The 24,933-nt window shown below is 40.5% G+C and overlaps 1 protein-coding gene across 3 annotated transcripts in view; it reads right to left on the bottom strand.

Annotated features, from left to right (window-relative positions):
* The window catches only part of HERC4 (HECT and RLD domain containing E3 ubiquitin protein ligase 4), a 29,549-nt gene extending 8,177 nt beyond the window's left edge, over positions 1–21,372 (bottom strand). The window contains exons 1-18 of one of the 3 annotated variants that reach the window (XM_021529038.3): positions 21,260–21,372; positions 20,423–20,570; positions 18,937–19,226; positions 16,131–16,290; positions 14,957–15,033; positions 12,701–12,922; positions 10,607–10,698; positions 9,293–9,423; positions 8,448–8,608; positions 8,016–8,092; positions 5,845–5,969; positions 5,277–5,336; positions 4,681–4,792; positions 4,213–4,402; positions 3,041–3,213; positions 1,949–2,065; positions 914–937; positions 308–406 (exon numbers count right to left, since the gene is read on the bottom strand). In XM_021529038.3, coding sequence (XP_021384713.1) covers positions 308–406; positions 914–937; positions 1,949–2,065; positions 3,041–3,213; positions 4,213–4,402; positions 4,681–4,792; positions 5,277–5,336; positions 5,845–5,969; positions 8,016–8,092; positions 8,448–8,608; positions 9,293–9,423; positions 10,607–10,698; positions 12,701–12,922; positions 14,957–15,033; positions 16,131–16,290; positions 18,937–19,162 — 2,046 coding nt within the window. In that variant the 5' untranslated portion in view covers positions 19,163–19,226; positions 20,423–20,570; positions 21,260–21,372. The remainder of the gene's footprint in view (positions 1–307; positions 407–913; positions 938–1,948; positions 2,066–3,040; positions 3,214–4,212; positions 4,403–4,680; positions 4,793–5,276; positions 5,337–5,844; positions 5,970–8,015; positions 8,093–8,447; positions 8,609–9,292; positions 9,424–10,606; positions 10,699–12,700; positions 12,923–14,956; positions 15,034–16,130; positions 16,291–18,936; positions 19,227–20,422; positions 20,571–21,259) is intronic. The other 2 variants (XM_021529037.3, XM_021529039.3) reach the window with 2 other exon arrangements.
* Positions 21,373–24,933: the final 3,561 nt, after the last annotated feature.

Raw genomic sequence — 24,933 nt, 5'->3', positions numbered from 1 at the left:
AGAAGTTCCTTGGAAATGTATGGCAACTACAAAACAGCCTAATTTCAGTGTGATCCCAAACCCACTACCCTCTATCATGTACACACCCTAAGATTAAAACTAGATCCTTTATTTTTATTGGGGAGAGATTACACAGAGTTAAAAAAAAAAATAACACACAACCCAACAAAAACCCACAAACAAACAAACAATTAAAAAAATCACCCAAAACAGCAGCCAGCCAAACCAAAAAAACAACAGAAACCCCCAAGGTCCCCAACTCGGGGAAAAATAATGAATACATATCATTAAAAACAGAGCCTCCTACCTGCATCTGTATGATTGCATCTGTTTGCAGGAGAGTTGTCTTTGCCTGGGCATCAAATACAAATGGGTATGTGCAAATTATAACAGGAATATCTGTTAACTGCAATGAAAAAAACCATGTCATAGCTCAGCTTATTGAAAAGCCACAATCGTGGTTAAAAAAAAAACCTTTAAAGTAGCACTCATTCAATACATATTTTTTACTGGAAAGAGAACTCAACCTTGACTTATCAATGCAGAACCAAAGCATCTTAGGAACATTAAGTAGTTTAGTACTTCAGCCAAAAACAAACAAAAAAACCCCAGCAAAACTCAATCAAGCCAAACCAAATCAAGCCAGGCACAAACGAGACTCTCACTTAGCACATTTTAATTTCAGAACTGTTACTGCAGCTAGTGGGTACAGAAGTAGCCCTTTTTTCCAACTGCTGTTACAAATCTGCAATACAGACAGTTACACAGTTTTGCACCACAAAGATTTTTTTTAGATTACAGCTATGGCTAATTTGAAGCTTTACTCCCAACAGAACACAGCAGACAATCCTTAACATTCACATTCTGATTTCCTTACATTCTTCAAAAGAAATCAGATTGCAACCAATCTTACCTCAGTTAATCCATGGTTGACATCCTATGACAGCATTTGCACAAAGGTAGCAACAATTAAGATGAAAAAGCAGCATTAGTGTCTGCATTAATTACTCATCTCTGATGTAGAATTTAAAAAATATTTATTTACTGCTTCCCCCCAAGAGAAGGTTTACTGAGAAATAAACATTAACCATAAACATTCCAATTCATTTATTAAATACAAGCTTGTCTTTCAACACCCTGTTTATCAGTCTTTAAAAACAGAGTTGTTAACGTTATCATGTTTGCTTGGAAGCACAAAATTACACACTTAAAATGTTTACTTCCATACATTAATGAATGACATCTTCTGGTACTGTTGCAAAACAATATGGGTGGCTAGATAAAACTTATTAAATTACTTACAATATTCTTTCAAAGCTAAAGTCAAGGAACTGTGGTGAAAACCTATCCAAGTCACTAATTCTCTGCACCGTCACTGATTTACTCCCACTTATCACTCTTCTGTTTAGAGATGCAGGAATTAATTATCTCAGTTGTGGCTGCTAAACTCAAAGTAGAAAATTCCATCAGTTATCTGCCCCTGTAGCTCCCTGCTGCATTCATTATCCAAGACAGCTGCAGCTTTCTCATTGACTGGACCTGTCTAATATGGCAATTCAGATAATTCTGGATGTTTTCCTACTGTGGATTATTACATTCCTAACTTTTTTGACACAGCAAGTCTCCAGTGACAGCATTCGGAATCACTTTTTAACTGACAGATCCAAATATTAAGCAGTGTCAGTCCTAAGAATGACACTCTGGAAGAAAAATACCACCTTAACAATTCCTCAATTCCTCCTTAGCCAGTACCTGACACAGGTCTGCTCAGCACTGCTCATCTGTGAAGGTATTTTTATGGAAAAAAAAAAAAAAAAAAAAAAAAAAAAAAAAAAAAAAAATCCCAGATTTAGAGAATCTATGGATTTCTTTGAAGAGATAAAACAAACACAAAACATGGGAGGAAAAAAAACCCAAAAAAACCCAAATAAAAATCAACACAACTTACCATTCCCAATACCTGCTGCTGGAACCAGTTGGCATAGTCATTTCTGATATCTATCAAATCTTGTATCTCATGAATGTAAAATCTGTCATACTGTATAACTTGTCCTCTTTCATTTACCTAAGGAAGTGCAATTTATTTTTTATTAGCTTTTAAAAGGATATTTTTCCATGTTTTTCAAGCATTTTGTATGTTAGCCACAGATACCCAGCTACCAAAAAAATTCTAGAAAAACAGGAGTGCCTACAAGAAAGCAAAAAATAATGTTAAAGACACAGCTACATGGACTATTCAAAATCCAATCAAAGAGTGAAGGAAAATACAATTAACTACACTACAGTATTTCATAACAGGGCTGCCACTTTGAAACATGGTATGACCTCACAGGAACAGTGTAATAATACACATATTCAGGTACACAAGGGAATAAATGCTTGTTCCTGTATTTGCACAGGTTTAAGAGCTATGATTCAAAAACTCTAGTCTTAGTTATAGCATGAACACTATTACCTATGAGCAGAGGAACAGTTTCCATTTAAAGACAATAAGCTTAAAAAAAGAGAGATTTGGGGAAGGTAACTTTATACAGAGTATTGTCTCTACAGTACAATTTTAATCCAGAAGCTTCCACATTATCCTAATACTATTACACTTCTTTTCCCAAGGACTGCCAAACACTGCTAACTGGCAAAGCAGCAAGATAGTTATAAAGATCCTGCCTTTACAACCAGATAATCTAAGCCTACTTTTCACAAATGCCTCCCACATCCCCCTCCAAACCACCAGATACACAATCTGCAAAATATCCCAGAGTTGTTACCCCTTCCCCCCTCTCACTTTAACCCATACCCTCACAGAAGCAAACGACTGGGTAACTCTGTGTTCCCAAAAAATAGTTAATTCCATCATCGTGTCAGACTGGAATCCAGAATCCAAATGATTCATAGGTCCAGATGGAACAACTACAGATATTTCTGTAGATGCAATCCTGATCTTTCAAACTGATCGGTAACTTAGCTTCTACAAACTACTCAGCACAGAGATGCTGACAAAGCCAAGCAGCCAAGGAACTGTTCAGAAATGCTACAAACATACTCTGTGCAGTATTTCCAGAACTCTGAAGGCTGTGTGTAGGAAATTTGTGAGTATTCTTCTGTCAGAAGGTGGAAGGCCCATCTTGCACAGCTTCAGAAGGTGCACTACGACATCCTTGTAGAGTTCCACTATCTTGAGGAACAAGGGAGGTTCAAGTGCAGACCACCAATTTTCTGTCAACACATGGTGAACATGTAAATTTAGTACTTGTCACTGCCACAGTATGTTATGTTATCCTCTTAACTAAGAAACATGTTTGGCTAGAAAGCGTAAGCATCAGTTACTACAGACAGTGAAAAAAAAGTTGCAGCACAACAAATGCACTATTGTTACACATCAAATCTAAGGCCCCTGAAGTCTGTTCATCCAGACCGTGACATAATGTAACATTTGATCAAAAAAAGATGGCTCAAAACCTGAAATCTTCAGCAAACAGTAGTGAGAGCAATAGAAAATGATGGAAAGGGATCTACAGTGCAAAAAACTATCAGTTTGCTTTTCTTTACTCTCACCAAAAACTACTGAAAAAACTAAAGCAAGATTACAAAGCAAAGCATAACTGAGGAAAGTGAAAGTACCCTCTCAAAAAGAAACCAATTAAAAGCAAAATATTCCAAAAACAATTCTTTAAGCTGAATTTCTTTAAGCCAAGTCACAACAAGAAAGTGTAAAGAAGTAGAGTTAAAAAAACAGAGCTATTCTCAGCTGCATATTTGAAGACCACATCTTGGCACCAGCAAAAAAAGATCAACTGCCTCAGAAGCTCAGAACAGGTGCTGTAGTCACAACCAAGACAATTTAACATCTGTTCTGCAACACTTCTGTAAATTGCTTAGAGCTTGTTAGCTGTCTGACCACATAATTTTCACTTTAAAGAGCAAAGACACATATCAATTACACTGAACTACACGGTTTGATTCCTCCCAAATGGCATCAGTCCAAAACCTACAATACCAGATGAATTCACAGGGATGGCCTGTTAACCCACCCTGAAGAAACAGAATAAGTGTTTTCTTACACCAAGCAATGTTAAGCCTTAACTTTCTCACTGGAGAATTGTACAGATGTACAAATACAGCAGGTACTGCCAAGGCCAGGTTTTCACTGATGGAATTTCTGTACATTTTCACCTGCAGATCCTTAGTTTTATCAGTAAAAATTCAGTTTCTTACCAAGAACTTTCAGAGGAGCTTTTTCTAGGTTCAGAAGAGCTGCTCCAAAAGGAATAGCTAATGTTGTGAAATTGTTTTCATCACTCATCAATGGGCATTCTGGTAGAGTGAGATACAGCCTCAAAGCTTCAACATCTGGTAAGGAGCTGGTCAATTTGGGAATAAGGTTCTTTTCCAAACTAGCTGCCACCTACAGCACATCAGAAAATTCTGTTTATTTTAACACACTTGAGATTTTAAACAAATGCCCATGCAAATGAAAACTGATCAAGAAAACAGTAATTAAGAGCTTCAGTGAAAATTATTACACATTTAGAAAGTGACAGTAAATATTAAAATAGAACATGCTGATGTGTCACCTAATTGTCACAACAAAACATGGTTTCACACATTTGCAGTCAATATACTATTGAGTAAATAAATCTCTTTACAGGGTTGGAAAATGTAGAGAAAATATGCAGCACAAACCTGTTGTGATATGTGAGTATGCTCAGGCTGTATGAGTTTGTGAAAGAGTAGTCTAGCAGCATTCATGTCAACCCCTGAGAATCTAGCGCTGGTTTTGTAATGATCATCATTGCTGCAGGAAGAAAAAAACCAGAAAGACTGAATCCTGTGTTCTCAGCAACTCAAGACTTTTACCCCTTGAATTTCAGACATACTGACCAAGGATTTAAATGATATCAGACTTCCATGTTTTGTATGACCTTAGAAACAATTGGAAAAAAATCTCCTCTAACCACAAGAAAATCACACAAAAAGACTTGGATGGAAACCAGCCCACGCAAGGAACCGCCCCTGAATTACCAACAACCTGTGGCTGACAAATGTGATGAGCTCTGCTGGCTTACATGGTAGCAGCCAAGACAGGCTGGAGCCATTCTCACTGGGGCAGCTGACAAAACACAGGGCACGAAAGAAGCAGGAGTTTCCACAGAGGGTATCAGAGCACCAATGAGACAGGAAACCCCGGGAAGGTGTCCCAGCTGATACAACAGACACCAGGAAGGCAGCCACCACTAATGCTGTCCACAGGAACACTTGTTAAAAACCCATCCACTTACCTCAATGCCAAAAAGCTCCCGTTCAGGCACCCAGCAGAGGAGAACGTTCCATCAATTTCACTGAAATTGGTCACATGAAAAGTTACATTTGGTTTTCCTTTTAAAAATTAGCATTTGCAATAAAAAAGCCTGTATTTAATCCCTAATGAATTACATTGTGCAAAGGATGGGACTCTGACTCAAATGTGACCAAACAATACTAGATTAAACCTCCATTCAAGACCCAACACTTAAGACAGCTCAAATCACAGCCAGTTTGGAATTCAATTGCTTTGCATACTCTTTTATTAAAATAGAAGCAATAATCTTTGAGTTGTTCTCATATTCCTTTACATGTATTGCTGTTTTTCAATGTGCAATTAGATACTTAATTTCATCTTGTATAGTCATCTAAACTGGAGCAGAGATGACACAGTCTGAAGGATCTAAACTACTTAGCAAGCACAAGCTCTGCACGTCATAAAATCAGTAATTACAAATAGCTCTGCTATGTATGCCCAAAGCCCCATTAATGCTCAATTCAGAAGCAGAATCACCAGAGACTACTGCTTTCCCTTACATCACTTACTTAGCTATCTCTACAGGAAGTCTTCCAGATGGGAAACTCAGCAATCTTTGAATAAACGTTTCATTCACAGTCCAGATCTGCTTCAAAAGGTCAGGATATCTAAAATCATCTGGTGGCACCATGTTCTAAATAAATTTTAAAGAAAGCATAAAGGATCAGACATAAAAATTGATTTCCGGAAAAATCAGCTTAAGGTTGAGCAGTCTTAGCTGACAATTTGCCTACCCAGACTCTTGCAGTGAGACTCATGCTCTCTGTTTAACAGTTCTGCATTCCCTGGGAAAGCAGAGCATACACTAAAACCATCTCGATTAGGTGTTAATTCACACACCAAGCTTAATGGCAACTCCTTACACATTGCTTGTGTCCACGATGAACACTAACTGAGCTTTAGATGTGAGCAGCAAGCATCTCCCCTCCAACCACCAGGAGCCACTTAGCTCCCTGCCAAGCTGTGAGCACACAGGAAACTGTTCAATTTTTCAGACAGATGTTCTTCCACCCCACTTCCATCAGGCTCCTCTGAGAAAGAATCATGCTGCTGTGAACACACCCTGCATTATCAGAGGAGCTGCATTTGGAAGTGCTGCTCATATGAAATGAATTCCACTAAGAACTGTAATAGTAAAGAGGAGGAGAAGCAAGATCATCGTTTTCAATAGGAGCATTGGTTCAAAAGGAGATGGCAAACAGCACAAAAAACAAGATAAAACTATCAAGAGAAAACACCCCTCCCGAGGGTGCCATCTGACAACAATGAGCAGACTCAGTGTGACAATGACCATCTGCTGCCAAAAATCAGCACTTCTGATCCCATCCCACAGCATCGGGTTGAGGAACACTTTTGCCATTTCCCTTCTGTCCAGCCCAAGAAAACAACTCAGGGAATGGAGCAGCCCAAAAACTGACTTGAGAAAACTGCTTTTGGCTGGTTCATCCTAACTGGCAGGGACACGCAACCCCCAGGGGTACAGTATGCACAGAACTTTGGAAGAATTACACACAAATTACCAAACTGAAGAGTACTAAAAGGGATACTTCTGCAGCATCAAAGTTCATCTATTGCTAATACCTTTTGTACAGAACAAGCCACAATAACTGCATATATACAGTCTCCACTTTCACCCCAATTAGTCAGTCAGAAACTACTCCAGTAATTATGAAAATTGTACATAAAGTTATTAAGGAAGCTTTAATAGACAAGTTTTGAGTCTCTATTATAAGCATTTTTCCAGTTTACACCTGCTAAGCAAGTTTCTCTCAAATATAGCAATGGTTAAAACTATCAGAATTTAGAAGAAGAACCCAACAAGTCAATCCTAGAAAAACTGCTGATTCTGTACAAGCAGAACAGGCTGTGAGCGCAAAGCACTGCTGCAAGTCTGACTTGTACTCAGTTTTTCTTCATAAACATGCTTCCCCACTAAAATCCATTTTCCCTTGTGTCCAAATCAGTTTTCACCTTACATACTCAACTCTTTAATCCCCATGGTCTAATATCTGCTGAGCTGTACTGGAAACAGTCCCATGAATCTTCATCTTGTTTTTATTTCATCTCCCAACTCACCCTCCAATAGCATTTTCTTTCCATCACACTTCCACATTGCCATTTTTACTGTAAAGTCCTTCTAGACTCTTTTACGTACTAGAATTTAAACAGATCAATTCTTGTTACTTTAAAATGTCAGCATTAAGACTATGATAAAACTGACTTAAAAAACTATGTCACTACCAGTAATTTTTAGCAAAAAGCTCCATTTGTTTCCTTACCACTGGGGTAACTTTAAAATGGCTACAGAGCAGAAGACACCAAAGCTGCTGCTGTCAGGAGCTATGAGGAGGACTGGGTAAGGAGCAAAGAGCTCAAATATTCAATCAATTCTTCCCTTATGACATGAAAAGAAGTGCATCCATCCATCAAGAAAAAACCTTATGCCAAAAAAGTCTCAAGAGCTTCCTAACAGCTAACACACCCTAACTGGATCCAAGTCCTCCAGCAGCTACCATGACAATGTCTTTTGCTTCCACACCACTCCAACAAACATTACAATACTCAACATCAAAACATGCATAACATGTGCAACACGCACCTTCAACATCAAAATAATTTAAAATACATTCAAAAAACTAAAATCCAACTTTCACAAGCCAAATTACACTTAATTTGTTACCTGTGGATAGAAGTAGTGTGCAAAACTTTGGTCCCCACCAGAGAAGATTCTCTTTACACAGTAGCACTCCTCACTGTCTGTAACAGGAATAAAAAACAGGCCACTGTGAAAATGTGAAATTGAAAATTATTCACACACTGCCACCAACAGTCGGTTACAAAAAGGTTCCCCTGTGGCAGAACCTTGATACAATACACTCATACACTGGTTAAGTGATACAGTGGTAAAGACTACCTTTCCCTGAAGAAAGTTCTAGGGCTAGTGTTACCAGAGACCCTCACCCACAAGCCACAGGCATGTAATTCCTACAGCAGGGGAATCAAACTGTTTGGAAAAAGTTATTACAGCCCATCATCAGTTCAAATCTCAAGAATTTTAAGCCACCATAAAGGAACAGGCAACCAAGCAGTAAATACATCAGCTGGTGCTTACCTGTGCTCATTGGGCACTGAGTACTAAAGGGAATCCAGCTTCCTTTCACTGTGAAGGGACTTTTCCTGTTACTGGTGGTCCCTGTACCCAACTGTCCATTGCCTCCCAGTCCAAAAGAGTAAATTCTTCCAGAAGAAGGGACGAATGCAGTGGTGTGCTGCCTAGGGCAAAGAGAATTCAGTAACACAGACCTAAGCACTGGAAGGAGCTTTGTGCAGGCCTGGCCAGGACTTGTGCTAAGCATTGTGTGAAAGTCCAGCCATACCCAACGCTCCTCTGCCCTCCTGCAATGCCCAGCCACTGACAATATTCAATTTACACTCCAATAGGCAATCCTCCTTTTTTATGGAAAGGTTCCCAGAATGGAGCTGCCAGTGCTCAGCCCCTGTCTGGCTTTTAGAGCATATGAGAAGTGAATGTCTAGAGACTGCCTGCACCTCCTTTCCCTTCCCATCCTGTTCAACTCCAGATGCCCCCTCTCCTGGCACAGGCCTGTGAAGAACCAGCTGGGAATTTGTGTAAACTATTTTGTACTTTCCCAAACACACTTGTTCTTCGATAGGAAATGAAGTCACAGCAACAAATTCTTTCAACACCTCGCACTATTGTTCACACTGCCAGTTTAGAAAATCACAGCCTCTCAAATATACAACTTCCTTTAGCTCTTCTTGTGAATGCTTTTAGAATCCCCAAAACATCACTAAATATCTTTTGTTAGTGGTCATTTTGTCTTCCCTGACCACGAAGGGTACAAAAACCCCCACTTGGCATTGCAATAGATATAAAGTTTTATACAAAACAAGTTACGTGTAAGATTCACAGGGTTAGCACAGAGTAGACCTTACCTGCCACAGGTGATTTGCGTGACAACGCTTCCCATAAGCTCGAAAACTTTCCTTGGATTTATCTCATGGCTGGTAGAGTTATGACCCAACTGACCATAGCCTCCAGCTCCAAAGGTAAAAACTCCACCTTCCTAAACAAATACATTTTTTACATTAAGATGATTGTGTATCCCAGAACAATAAATTTCACAGAAACAGGCGTTTAATAAATCCTGACGACATTGGCATTGCAGGGAAAGGACAGAAAATACACAGAGCACAACAGGGTCCTGAGACACAGAGGAGTCACAAGTTTATTGGAGTTATGAAAACATGGCACAGCTATGAAATACTACCTTGTGTTAAATTACACTTGTCTAATTTCCTTATTATCATACAACAGTCCTGCCATTAACTTGTGTCATTTATAGATCCTAATCCTCATTTTTCCAGTTTTCTTGATGAACTTCACCCATATACAGACTCACACTATTAAAAAGTATACTTTGACCTTGAATCTCTGAATAGAAATTTTGACGTGATAAGCAAACAGGAAGCTGCCCTGTTCAGCAGATGATACACAGAATGACTGAAACAGCCTCATTATTTGAAAGCATAAGAAACTAGAAATTTCAACACTGTTGTAAGGCAAGTAATTTAAGAGTTTTGATTAATCAAGAAATTAACCAACACCTTCAATGTTTAAACCAGAAATATTTCCAGAAGTTATACACCTTACCTCACAACAACTTTGAAACTTGCCATTTTCAGATGCTTTAAAATTGTGAATGTATCTTTCAACTCTACTCTGCATCAGCCAGGCCCTCAGCTGGAAATATCACCAAAACTGCAGTATCCACTGAGAAAACCCAACAGCCTCAGTCACTGAGTCAGGATAGCAAACAGTGCCAAGTTCTTCTGAACTTCAGAAGGACTTGGAGAATGCTCACACACATATACACAGCACTACCTACTGTGTAGGCAAAAGGTTTATCAGCCCCTGGCTCTGCAGGGGACAATGGAGCCATACACACAGGTGGCAATCTCTACAAACATTCACAGTACATACAGTATCTCAACCGAGCCCATCAGCTTTAAAGTAAGTTTGAAGTTAATGTCTATGCGTGAAAAAGGAAAATAACCATTTAGAATGCAAGATTTCTTGTATTTGGTAATTTTTTTTCAAATATTTAACCATTCTTCCAATCTTTCCTCAACTTAATCCCATAAATTTAGAAGAAATTTTATTCAGAATTTATTATTTCCTGTTCAGATAGCATCTTCTCCTGGAAACATAAAAAAATTGGAGCATGAACATATCTTTAAGTTCTGTACCTTCGTAAGGGCAGCAGTATGATCTTCTCCGCAACATATATGAACAACTTTCTGACTTCTCAGGGACTTCAGCAGTGTAGGAACATACCTGTCTGAAAGGTTTAATAGAGAAAGGTCACTTACTTTGACAATAAAAATCAAGACCCAAATAGTTTTGCTCATTTATTCTAATTTGGTTCTAGTCAAGCAAGAAGTTTAAATTTGTTAGCCTAACACAATCACCATGACTTAGTTTATGGATCTTGGAGATGGAAGTGTTACTATAGAAGAAAAAAGGGACTACTACACTGAAAACGTTTGTTGCCCATGCTCTCATTTTCACTAGCACAGGATCATGTGTCAGCACACAGACTGCTAAGTATGGAACATTAGACCTGGCACTCACCATAAGAAAAGAAATTACCATTGTTTTTAATTGTTTATGTGTTTCGTGTTTTTAAAATATTCCTGTAATTTGGTATTGATGCCTTTTCCTTGGTCCTAAAACTTGAGGGCCACATACAGCTCAGGGATAAGGGTTTCTACCTCGGTGTTTCAGTAAGGATCCTTCTTGGTGCACCACTTTGCCAAGGTGGAATGTGCCACAATGCACACACACAGCAGATCACATATGCCATTTACAGATCTTATAAATTAGCATATCTCACAGGGATGCCCCAGTGGGAGACCTGGATGAATGGCCTGATATTTCCCCATCTGTGGAATACCCCCCTGGATGAGCCAGATCTCTACTTTACAGCACATGTTCTAGAGGGAACCTTGGTTTCCCAGGATACAGTAGGGTTTTCCAGCCTCTTGCTATGAGGCCTTTAGGATGTTTGTTCTCCTGGCCTAAGAGAATACCAGGACTATGCTAAGGTATCAGACTTAAGGAATTACAAGGATGCATGCTAAAAATAATGAGGATACATAAGAGGTGTATAAAAGACAAGGCAAAAAATCATTTTGGCATCAGTATCAGCTTGGCTTCTTTGGAAAGTGTATTTCTACACACATTTTAATGTTACTAATTGCATAACAGAATGGAGCATTGAACAAACAGGAAGCAAACATAACTTCCCTCCATCACTAGGACAAGTCAACTTTGTCAACTCTGCACAAAGGCAATTTTTTAAAATGTTACTGCTAACGTCTTAAAACCTGTCAGGCCTGCTAACATGTCTGCAAGAAACCCTACGAAGACTTTTAAAAGGAATTTTATTGACAAGTGATACTACATGAAAACCTGGGGTTACACACATTCCAAAGAATACGTAGAAGCAACTGAAGTCTCCTGTGATTTCTGAAAAATAATTGTAATTTTCTTATTACATGAATTACATAACAATTTTTAACACATTCAGATGAGTATTTTATTTACAACCCATTTCTCCTATTTTAAATGGTGCTGACATCAATGAACCAGTAAGAAAATCTGAACTCATGAAACCAACTATATATTATCCACTACTAAACTGTGAACTACAGGACCCTGACAGCAAACACTGCTACCCTGGAACCCTGTGAGCACATACTGCACATACAACACAATACAACCAACAAAAAATCAGGTTTTTTCTTATCTAACAATTTGCTAAAAATCACCAAGCGCCATCCACCTAGCAGAGGAAATTTTGGAAATGGTTAGCCAAAAATTGTGAATAATTATCAAAAGCGGCATGAGAAGCATGTAAAAGTAAATGGCAGTAAAAAATGAAGATGGCTTAAATGTGACTAAAGGAAATCAATTAATTTTGACAGATTACTGCTTTTGCCACACAGTTTCATCCACATAAAATTCAGTTCAAACTGTAACTACTGCATACTACAGTATGTTAATTCAAACCCATTAAATCACAGGAAGATGTTGAACAGGGAAAGAATACAAGTGAAACAGCCAAGAACTTCAACATAACACTGCCAGCATTCTTATTACAAAACAGCTGAGGAAAACACCTCTGTGCCTTCTTCATGCCATCTCATGTGGCATTGGCACATTGTGACAGCAAGGAACAAGGTTTGTCGTGTCTGCTCCTTTCCTAGGAACACTGCTCTCTTCAGATTCACAACCCAAACCCTTCAGCATCAAACTCTCCTGAAGCAATGCTTACTTACCATTATCATCATTAAGACCCAGCTGCCCAAATTTGTTGCGTCCCCATCCAAAGATGGCTCCAGAAAGAGTCAATACAAAACTATGAGCTCCTCCTGCTGCAATCTGTGCAAAAGGGATTCCCAGCAGAGATTTAATCATTTGTGGTGAGGTTTGTTTTTTATACTCATAACCTAAGCCCAGCTGGCCATATTTGTTTTGACCCCAGGAAAATACTTCACTTCCTGTTTGAAGGAAAAAATAAACAACCAAGAAAGACAATTAATATAGTTAAATAATACAATGTTTATCCACTGTAAGAAAAGCTAAAAGTTCAAATGTCATTCTTCAAATATTTTTGAGTTTGAAAACGCATACAAATTATTGACTTCTGAAGTTAAGCATTCTTGTGTAATTTGCAGACATTCAATTCAAGCATTTAATCAGACTGGAAGTATTTAAATCATATTCAAACCTCTCCAAACTGCTCTTAACATTCCTATTTCAACAGTGCTAGATCAACTGAGTTTGGTTATTACAAAGCAAGACATTGCTCAATGGGAAGTAACACTACTGCACAGATGTCTGCTACACTTGCACCCTGGACATGGAACATTTTCCTACTTCCAATCAAAAGCTTCATTTCAGGTTTTCTAAGGTAAGATACTTAAATTTTGACAGACAATTTAAGAGACATATATTTTTAAATAGCCTTCATCACATGATCACTGAAGCACAAGGTTTACAATGTCATTTGATAATTTACAAAGAAAAAAACATTTTAAAGAATGACAATCAAAGACCTATTGATGTTAAGACTGCTTCTAAAATAGAATAGTCTCTTGAACAACCAATGTTTTGCCAAGGTACTTACTATCCTAAAGATCAACATCCAAACACAAAATAATTTATTTGTGCTGATGTGGTATGTTTTCAACAGCAATGTTACCTTCAAAATGCTTCCAATCTCTCTCCCATCTCCACCTTTCCAATAACAGTTTTATCAAGATGGGGAAACAATGAAACCCATCCCCTGGAGTACTGGTCTCTCAGATTTTATTTATTTATATTAACAGCTAAACTCAGAAAACCCTACAGCGCACATCAAGAACAGAAACAGAGATGCAAATCCATGACCTGGCAATAAAGTAGTGATGCTGTACTTGAAGCCTGTAACTATTTAAAACACTGAGTGAATTTTAAATCACAAATTCCTGTGACATTCTTGCACCTCTGACCAACAGAACACTTGACAACACAATTCTGCTACTCGCTGCTTTCTGCTCTAGATCTCAACTCAGGCAAAGGGTTACTCCTAAAGTTATGCCTGCCTGCCCTGAAACAAAGGCAATTCCTTGGGTTATAATGATAATTACACCTTGGAATACATAATGACACAGGAAATGCTCAATATGAGCCCATGAAGAGTCACATACAGAATCCAGGCACACATAATCAGCATAAACTAGTGCACTCAGAGGGGAAAAAAAAATCATTCAGCATATAACGAACACCTGCCTCCCCAGAGTTATTTGATTCATATTTTAAACACACATTATTAAGAAACACTGACAAACTACAAACTTTCTGAAATTTTCTTCTGAGTTGGGAAGTTTCCATTAACCTTTTTCAGCATCCACTTTTTCCAAGTGGAAGCTTTGGCCACAACTCTCATATTTCGTGATGAGAAAAGCAACAAGCAAATTTAAATTCATTTCTGTTTCTGGAGAGCTGCACTGACCAGACACACAAGTGAAGCCAACTGAGTATGTGCTCACAGGCCCAGCAGAAATTTGAAGACAGGTATTTAAACTTTCAAAAGGTGGCTTATATGTGACATGGCATTTTAACTATGGAAGCACCAAAAGACCATAGGCTTTACCATAATAAAGCACACAAGGAAGTCACTCCTGCCAGCCTCAGTAACTTGAGGTTACAGGTTAAAACTACCAGGGACAGAGCAGCGTGGCAGCAGAATGAGAAAGATTTGGGACCAAGAAAAAGAAACAAAATACAAAGGAAGTTACATGAAAGCCAGATGATGAAATTTTAAAAAAAACCACACACACACCCAGAAGAAATGAAAGCACAACTCAACATCCGTTTGTACGTTTGTTTTCCAAATTCAAGCTTCCATCATTAAATCACACAGCCCCAACCATCTATGCTATGTGGTAGCAAGTTTAATAAACACATTTTCTTTAAAAAAAAAAAAAATTTGAAAAATTCTGAACTCCCTGGTAAGAAAGTGCACAAAACTTCAGCAGAATTTGGCTTACCTTTTGAAAGTGCTAGTGAGTGATAATAACCACAAGCAACTTGAACAATCTGGATCTCTGATAAACTTTTAATATTTCTATTGGAGTAAGAAAACAGAGAAAGAATTAAGCTACCAGATCATGGTATGAAATAAAGGATAATATACAAAATGTGTATCCTTTCCACCAAAGTATATTAAACATCCCAGCTTCAATTAGATGTTATTTAGTAAAATATGAAGTCAAAACTGCTTCATTCCTAAACCTTTTATGGTCAGGTTCTGTCTTATTTTCAAATAAATAAAGTCTGTAAAAGTCCATAATGAAGAATTAGGGAGGTTCATGTGCTGGGAAGGCAATCTCACACAGCTGAATGGAGGAATGAATACAGAATACAAGAAGAAATTAATTCTTACTTTCTAGTTTCTAAAACTTCAGTTTACAGACATAATACATATTGCACAGTATTATAAAGAAGTTGCAAATAAAAGCACGTGCACTAAAATTAATAATGCTTTCAACTTCTGATGAGAAAGAAAGAAAAAAAGCCTGTGGGCTTTTAAATTTGGTGCAGATATAATATTTTTAATATTATAGTCACGAATTACTAAGGTTCCAAGGAATTGTTACTTTTGTGTGTGGACTTCAGGTAGCTGGAATGCTTATGGCATTCTGAAAACAAGCCTGTGACCCTGGCCAACGTGATTTTTTTTTTTTTTTTTTTTAACTAAAAGGTGTATTATTCAATCACAGCTAAAAAAGCTTTGGGGTGAAAACTGAAGTACAAAGATAGGGCAGCAAATGTACCTTCTTCTAATGGGAAGTTTAACACTACTTCTCTTTAACTTCTCTTAAATGGCATTCATACTTGTGAAATACCCATCCTACTTTTCCAGTGTAACTCTCATTGTTAGTGGAGGACTATTAAAAAAACCAACAAACAAAAGCATCCCAAAAAGTAACAAACCAAACCAAACACGCCTGTAACACATTTCTCACAAGACTTTCTGAGAAAGGAAACTGTCTACACACAGCATTCAAGTATCATAGCAAATATACATTTTCTATATTTATATGGAAATTGTTATTATTTATATTTATATATACCTGTAACAACAGAATAGCTTAATCAATGTGATTTAAATACATTATTAAAAAAAAAAAAAAAGGCAACTTATTATGCACTATTTTTAACCTGGGCACTCTGACGCATTCCTCTGTTCCTGGCAAGCCAAGCTGTCCATCAGTAGCCAGACCCCAAGCATATACCTGACCTTTGTCATTTAATGCAAGAGTGTGGGCTTCTCCACATGACACAGCTACAATATTTTGGGCATCCAGTGCACCAACATGCTCTGAAAAAAGGAATAAATAAAATTAGTTGGTTAAAAGAAAAAAGCTACTAACAAGCCAGACTTGTTCCAAACAGTTTACACAGTACTAAGACATTAACTGAGCCCATAAGTTCTGCTCAAGCACCCTTTATTTAAAATTATAAACATGCAAATCTAGAAGAAGTGAGTTAAATTTGGCACCCTGAAGTAACCAAATAATGACTGTTTCTGGAGCAATACACAGAAGTGCATGAAACCTGCAGCTTGAATCTAACAGCCCCGTCTAAATGTGCCATCTGAAAATGAGTGCAGAAACTCAACAGTAAGGTCAAATAGATTACTGTCCAATGACTACACGTGTAGACATTATGTAAGAGGAAAACATTCCACCACAGCAAATTAAATTCATCTATTCATTATTTAAAAAAGAGCCTGCAAAACAAGGCAGGGCAAATTACAGACTAAAGCTACTGATTTTGCAGTGATCTATACAATGACTTCTTTATAATGCAAAATACTGTAGAAACAGACCCTAAAGAGTAATTTTTCTAGACATACAGTGCATGCCTCTGAAAAGCACACACTAAAAGATCTCTGATTTTTTCCCAGTAGCCTGCACCATTTGGAAACACTCAAAACTTGGTTTTGGGCTTATAATTTGTGATAAGAATAACATATCAATTTCAGCAATAAGCAAAGCAGAGAAATAGCATCAGGGCCTGTCATTAAGGCCAGAATTTTTCATAATTCCCTTAAATAAGGGACTGCTTGGACATTTTACCCCCAGTTTTCAAACACAAATTCTATTCCAGCCTAAGAATGGCTCACCCCTGAAAAAGCCTGTGTATTGTCAACGTTACAGGCACTCTAAACACAGCCTAGCCCGGCCCCAGTCAGCTTCACAACAGTAGCTCACATTATCTGCAGCATGACAGGCACTCAGCTTCCAAAATAAACTAACACAGGCAGCAGATACAAGTTCTTTTTATGACATCCAGCTGGTCTGAGTAAAGAGGTTACCACCCCAATTCACCCATCAGGACCTCCCACAGCTCTGCCAGTGGGAGAGGTTCATGGAAGCACTCTCCAGCTCGGCAACAGCACACAGATTAGCTCAGGCAATCTGCCCCAGCTGCTGAACCAGCCAGCCTGACTGCCTACAATGGATTAAGGAACAGCCATGCAGTCCCTACGGCAAGTAGAGCTCTAGAAGGAGGAAAGAAGAAAGGTACAGTCAGCAACAAAATTATCTTCAGTTAGCAGAAACACATTTAAAAAGAGCATCCACCCATCTATAAAGATACCAAGCTTCTTTGGGCTGTGCGACTGAAGTCATCCCAATGCTCTGACTTCATACAACACTCAGCAGTGTAATCAGTAACCTCTGGGTGAAAGGAAGATTAGGGAGGACATTACAGTCCTCATGTGTCTGAGCATGTTAAAAAAAAATAGAGCAGGTCCATTACATATGAAAGTCACACAAATTAAAAGTGAGGTATTTTCATTGTAACCTTTAGACTAGAAGACAATTCAGCAAAATTTTCTAACTGGGCGACAAGTAGTCAGAATAAGTTTGACATGCTGAGTTTCTCTTCATGTTCATGAAGCAGATGTTTGCACAGGAATAAAGTTTATCAGTTTTAATATCCACATACTGTTTCCCAAGAGAAGTCTTCATTAGTTTAAAAAGAAAAAAATCAAGAAAATCTGTAATTGGAACCAAAACTGAAACTCTGTGTAAAAGAGATCTACTAAAATACCCCATGACACCTCATTTCCATTTGAAAAATTTGTAGCAAATATTGAGCCAAGCAAGTTGTGAAATTGCTCTAGGAGTGATTAGAACCAAGCCTCAGTAAGCCTTTCCAGTTTGCTACGCTGTGCTCTGAGCAGAGTGAGCAGCACTGTTCCTGGCTCTCAGCACCAGCTATGACTCACATGCAAGCTCTGATGGGAGCCCATGTGCACACTCCTCTGCAGTCCCTGCAAGATGTTTACCCACTTCTGCTCCAGAACTGCACTAGGAGGGAGCAGAGACACACACAGAACATAGGTGGGAAGAAAAAAAGCCCAAAGAAGTGTTACACAGCATCCTTTAGGCTTTTCCACGTCCTCTCCCTGTACCACTGCATATGCTGATAAGTCTTTTATCAAAAGCTTTATTTTTAGTTCTTACAAAAAGAGAACATTGATTTAATCAGACCTGCTGTACATCATGTATTAGACAACTAAAAACTGCGCGTTTCTCTGCTGTGATATGCCAAATACTCATTTCCACCATACTCCGACAGCCAAACCCATACATGAAGTACAATACCAACAACACCTATTGCAGCAGGTCAGCCCCCCTCAAGAGTAAAAACAGTCACTGAGTCTCCCACAACCATGCTTGAAATAAAAACTACTGGCAGTGTCCAGCTGCACACCATGCAAAAATATGGGGGGACTGCCATGTTTCATAGCTGTTTGTTTCCAACTGAAACAAGAACCCATCCCAGCCAAGCAATGATTTTCCAGTTAAAAAGATGTGCATTCTTGGAAGAACTGCTGTGCATGGATTTGCCCATGCACAGACACTAGCAATCTTGGCTTGGAAAAAGCACAACAAAATGAAAGCCACACCCACCACCACACAGAATCCCCACAACTCATCATTTCTAAACTTACCGGGTCTTTTCCTGGCCTTTTCATGCCCTAGTTGTCCCAGATCATTGCATCCACATGTATAAACTGTCCCATCATCCAGGACAAAAACAGTATGTCTCAGTCCACATCCTACATCTCTGACCCTTTTATTTAGGAAAAAGTCACTTTTTCTGGGTTCTAAAACAATCTCTTCATCAATTCCACCCAGTCCAAGCTGTCCAAAAGATGCATTGCCCCAGCACAACATGTTTACACTTCTTTTTATCAGAGATCTTCCAACTTCACTTTTCTAGAATATTCCTTCTGCGTAGCTGTTAAGAAAAAAAGGAAAATGTGCATTTTTTCAGTATTGTCCCCAACATTTACATTACTTTCTAGTACAGCATGTAATCCATGAGCTCATTTTCCTCTATGCACTAAAACCCTGAACAATTTTTAAGAGCGTGATTTGCTTTCTTGGACAAGATTTGCATTAATTCTGCAGTAAAATGCTTTCTTTCCCATTTCAGATATAACTTTTAAGATGTGCAGGTCACTGGTTTTGCATAACTTTGTTTCAAAAGCTTAAAATATCATTATTCATAAAACTTCTTTAATCCCCAATCCAAATTTATACAAACTTGCAGTTGCAGCCAATTCCAGCCAGCGGAAACGACTTCAAATATCTTCCAAAGGGACAGTACAGGCTATGTTCTTTACTTGAGGAGTTCCATGACTCCAGCAAGCACTGTGCATGGCCTCAAGATCATCACCAAAAACAACACTTGACTCATAGCTTGGAACAAAGTGGTCAGCTCTGATCAATCCAGTTATGCAATACAAAGTACAATATGCTGTGTCAGTCACTACATTTAAACAACCGGGAACCAACTGAACTCACAATTTAAAAGAAAATAAACAGCTGAAACTCAAGTCCCCAGCCTTGCACTGCAATCAACACCAGCTACAGCTTCAGTTAACTCTGAAGTAGCAGGAGGCCATATACATCAACTTCCCCAAGCAAGTCCACACCCCTAATCCCTAAGTTCCAATTATCAGTATTTGTGTTGACAAACTCTGTACCTTTTCGGAAAAGGATTCAAAGCTGCCCTTCTCTTTCATTTGCAGTAGCGCATACAAAAGTCGGTGACAATGTTTTCATTTCTACTTATACCACATTTCCATGATAGTAAGCGTCTCTGTATTTTCAGAGCAATTTAAAAGTCATTGTAATCTAATGTGAAATTACTATAAATTTTCATCTGCGACCATTATTTAGAAGACATTCTGCAGGGTCATAGCATGTATAAAACTGCCTAAATCCCAAACTGCTCACAGAAGAAGCCAACACTTAACATCTAAGCATTATGTACACCAAAGGGCAGAATTCTTGCCAGCACAACTGGATAAACTATTTTTCAAAATGCAATAAACAAGACACTTATTTTTGTGATTGCATAAAAAAACTCCAAAAGCAACACCGAACCGAAACAGCCAAACAGCTTAAAACATACTGCATTTTGTTTACCTATCTCACGAGGTGAGGCATGATCTAATATTTCCCTAGCTATATCCTACCACATTCGGAAGGGGACATCGAAACGATGACGTCTTCAGTTAAGACATAGCTACGCAACAGCACACGTCACACATCTGTAGCAGTGACTTGCTTCAACCTGCAACACAAGAAATCAGAAAAGATGTATGATTATAGCTCTCTAAGATTCCTATGGTCAAGGCTTATCTCCATCTCCAGTAGGGAAAACAAAAAGTTCATTCTGTTGAACTACGGATGTATTTCCACAGAAGGTGGGATTGTTTTGTTTTGTACCATTTAAGAGTCAGTAGCCAAAGTTCTGTACTTTGATCTCCAACCGCGGCACTCTTTCACCCCTGTGCGGGTCAGGGGAGCCAGCTCTCGCCGTCGGCCGCCGGGCGCGGCCGGGCGGCGCGGCCCGGGGAGCGCCGCGGGGAGCGCCGGCCGCTCCGCGCGGGCTGCGGCCGCCCGGGGAGCGCCGGCGCGCCCGGGCCGCGCCCCGTGAGGGACCCCGCCCGCCGCGGCGCTCGCCGGCGCTCTCTCGGCGGGGTTCGGCCCCCGGGCCCGCCGCGCTGAGGTGCGGAGAGCGGCGGCGGCCGGACCCCTCCGTGCCCCGGGCCGCTCAGCGGCGCCGCCCGGCCCGGTCCCAGCCGTCCCGGGCCGCACCTGCCCGCGGCGCCGCCGCCCGGCCCGGCCCGGCCCGCTCCCGCGGCCGCCTCCCGCCGCGGCGCTCCGCGGCCCGAGCGCGGCCCCGGCCACTTTCCCGTCCGCCCCGCCGCGGCCCGAGGGCGGCAGCGCCCGGCTCCGCCAAGGCCCGGCGGGACTCACCGGCGGTAGCGAAGCGAAGCGCCGCGCTCCCCTGCGCAGCCCGCCCACCGCAGGCGCTCGCCGGCCACGGCCGGGGCGCGAGCAGCGTGAGCGGCCCCGGGCGCGGTGACAGGCCCCGGCCGCCGTTGCCGCGCAGGCGCCGGCGGAGCGGGCGGGACCGCAGCGCCGGCCGCGCCGCCCGCCGGCCCGGCCCCGCGCTCGGGGGCGGGGCCGCCACCGGGCTCGGCGGGCCCCTCTCGTGGCTCGGTTCCCGCCGCTGGGGGAGGCGGAGCGAGGAGCTGACAGCAGAAGTGAGGCTTGGCAGCGGCCCGGCGAGCGCGGGGCGAGCTCTGGTTCTGCCGGGTGCTCGGGAGCGCCGGGCTGGGCGCGGCTGGTCCCTCCGGTGGTGACTGAAGCTGTCCGCGTTCTTGGCACGGGAACGCATCTGAGCACGAAAATACAGAGCCGTCGTTGTGTTACATCGGGGCTTTAAACTGAGAATTAAACAACTTGAGTGGTTCTGGGTCTTCCTGTGGCGTGTGTCGGCTGCCTTGCCGAGTTCTTCAGACACTTGGGCGCGTGTTGCTGTTCTTTATCCGTGGTCTGCAGAGATCTGCGGAAGCCTCTGCTTGATCTCTGAGGGCACGAAAGGAGTGAGATCAGTGAGTGGGAAGGAACTGGATCCGCCGGGGGGATGCAGGAGCAAGCTGTTCTCCCCACTCAGTTACGCGTCATTAACCGGTGGGAGCGCGCAGCGGCTCCCCGCGGTGCTCGGTGCTGCAGCGCGGTGCGCGCCGCCCGGCCGCGGAGCGGCGTGGCTTTGGGGCTGTGCTCTGCCCCTCCCGCAGAAAGAAAGGCAGCTTTTGGGATTTTACAGTCTGCTTACAAGCTTCTCTCAGTGTCCATACACAAGAAGGGCATAGTAAAATGTTTTTTATTGTTTTTTTTTTTTTTTCACTGAACACGTATCTCTAATGGAGCCACTAAAGGAGAAGTTTACATGCTAGACACATTTTTTAACTTTTTTTTTTTTACCCCCGTGGTATTATGCATGGTACTGGGAGGAAAATCCATTGCAATTGATGTAATTGGACCGGGTTGGTAATCGAAATGAGATTTCCTTATTTAGCACCCTCTTTAGAGAAGGATCCACCTTTATGTAGGTCGGGAAGTGAAAAAAGGCCAGGACCAGGCATACGTCACAGCAAGTGATTTTGCAAACTGTGTGTGAGGAAAGTTCTGTGTTTGCTGTTCTTTTGCCCTTTTGTTTAACAAAATCCCAATAAACGGGATATCTTGGTCCAGCCGTTAAACACTCTTTTGTATATGTAAATAGGTAAGATCCTACAGGATTTCTCAGGATTTGTACTTGTAGATTTATCAGTAAAGATCCAAACCAGAAATATGAAATTCATACCTAGAGAAAATTAGATTGCTTCATGGCTGACACAAGTTAAATGATGCAGCACTTTTCAGGGCAACAAATGCCCAATTTTGCTATTTAAAGGAGAAATGTGAGTGATTTGCCTTTTGCCATTCTGCATCTAAGACAAAGATTAGCAGCAGGTGTGACACAGAGCAAATGGAGGAAAACATTTCATTTGTTATCTTCTAAACTTTCTTTTTCCTTTATTTGTGAGCCAAACGGAGTAGAAACTATGAATAACTACACTGTGAAATGGATTTTAAATATTGGCATTCATTGTGCAATGTGTCCTCTGACCAGCATGTGGGGATATGCCCATGTACTTGAAGAGAACATTATATGCCCACTACAATTTTATACAGGGAAAAGTCACTTGGTGTAACTGGCTTAACACATTAAATAAAAAATATATAAAGCATGAAACAACATACAGTGTTGTACAAATCTCAATTTCCTTCTGCAATAGACATAGCTATTTCATTTTAAAGAATTATATTAATCCTAACATTAGGTTACTGTAAACTGAATAATTCAAGTGTGTCTTAAAATAAAGTACAATCCATATTTTTATTCCACTTATCATTCATCTTAGCAAATTTGCTTTTTCTTTCTGTGCCAGAGGAGCCATATCCTACCTACCATGCCTTAGTACCTTATGACATCCCCTTTTTGGGGCACACAGGCAGTGAGGAGAAGAGAATGTGTGCTGTGGTGCCTGGGCTCCCTGCCACTCAGTACAGCCCATCCTGCACCCACCAGCACTAGACCTGCCACAATGGGCTTCTGCAGTTGCAGGGCTCAGGGGAACTGTGGGGTGCTTGCACCTCAAAATTCCCATTGTCCGTTCTAATACCTGCAAAAAAACCTCAAAGTCCAGTGAAAACAAGAAATGTAAAGCTGCTTAACTTCAGGAAAGTATTTACTTCCTTGTAAGTACCTTAGCCCTAAGACTTTCCTGTTACCATTGCACAGTCTTCTTATTGATGGTCACAACAAACAGGAAACTATTTTCAGTTCCCCTGCCATTATTAAAACAGCAATGCTTGGCTACTGCCTGGTGATAGCTGTCAGCACAATTATGGTCTTTAAATTGTACCCCAGTTAATCCCCCACTGAGGTAATACAAAAATGGGAAAAGAATCATATCTAGGGTTAACTAATATGTCCTTCATGTTTAATTACTAAAAAACATCTTTCAGTTAATATACATGTTTTTGGCATAAAACATAATATGCATGTTTTGGCTACAGCATTATGGCATAAAACTCTCTGTATTAATAACAGAGATGCACTCTGCTCTCTGCCTCTATTTTTTCCTGGCAACAGCCAGGACATACTTTATAAACTTCAATTCTGCATTTCAAACCCCTTTGCTTTATACTTCGATGTGTCACAGACTACAGAAAACAGAAATGGGTGTCCAGAACAGCTGATAACATGAAACTCGAGATGTCAGCATTTTGCTGTGCGAAATTACCCACCTTTGTGTGAAGCCTGTGTGTAGAATATTCTTGATTAAGACAAAGAAAAGGCTTTAGAATGCAAATAGGCTTACAAACAAGGGATAGTTAGACCCTTTTATGCCATTTCAGTTTTACATTTCATCCTTGGAGTCTTCAGAGTATCCATGTAGAGAACTCACACACACAGAGTATGTGTTTTATATGCTCTGCCACTTTATAGCTCAGCGTGTTGTAGTTCTCTGTCTGCTCACCCTGCTAACAAACAGTTCTGGTTAGCTCAAATGAAAATGTGCTTACCAGTACGACCAATCATTTATTAATTGATGGCAACATGCTGAAACACACTGAACAGTTTTTTACCTGTTTGTGAGCATAAATCACTATAAAAATACTAAACTGACAACATTGCAAGTTCTGTGGTTAACTCAAGGCATCTGATACAGGGAGCTGGTTAAGGGAAAACTGAGGAGACACCTTCAAATTAAGAAAAGCAAAACCAAAACCCTGCAACCCCATTCCCCTCATCCTCTCGGGCCACAAACTATAGCTGAAATAGCCAAAGGAAAGCTATTTATAGGGTGATGCATGCAAAGAAAATGAAAAAGCAGTGAAGGGTGAGGATGAGCCCTGGACATGAAATCTATAATGAAGGAAACGAGCTGACCTTTGTGCAGGAGATGCAGCTCTTGCATTCACAAACCCTTGTATGGATCCAGTGTCCCCTGGCCCACACAAGCTGGCACTGAGTGACTCCCCTGTGCCCTAGCAGTATGCCAGATGCCACACAAGTGCTGAGGCACCTGCAG

The sequence above is a fragment of the Lonchura striata genome, chromosome 7 (assembly GCF_046129695.1).
Source record: "Lonchura striata isolate bLonStr1 chromosome 7, bLonStr1.mat, whole genome shotgun sequence".
In the NCBI taxonomy this organism is placed as follows: Eukaryota; Metazoa; Chordata; class Aves; order Passeriformes; family Estrildidae; genus Lonchura; species Lonchura striata.
The sequence above is the reverse complement of the archived record's forward strand: the minus strand, read 5'-3'. Positions and strand labels throughout refer to the sequence as shown.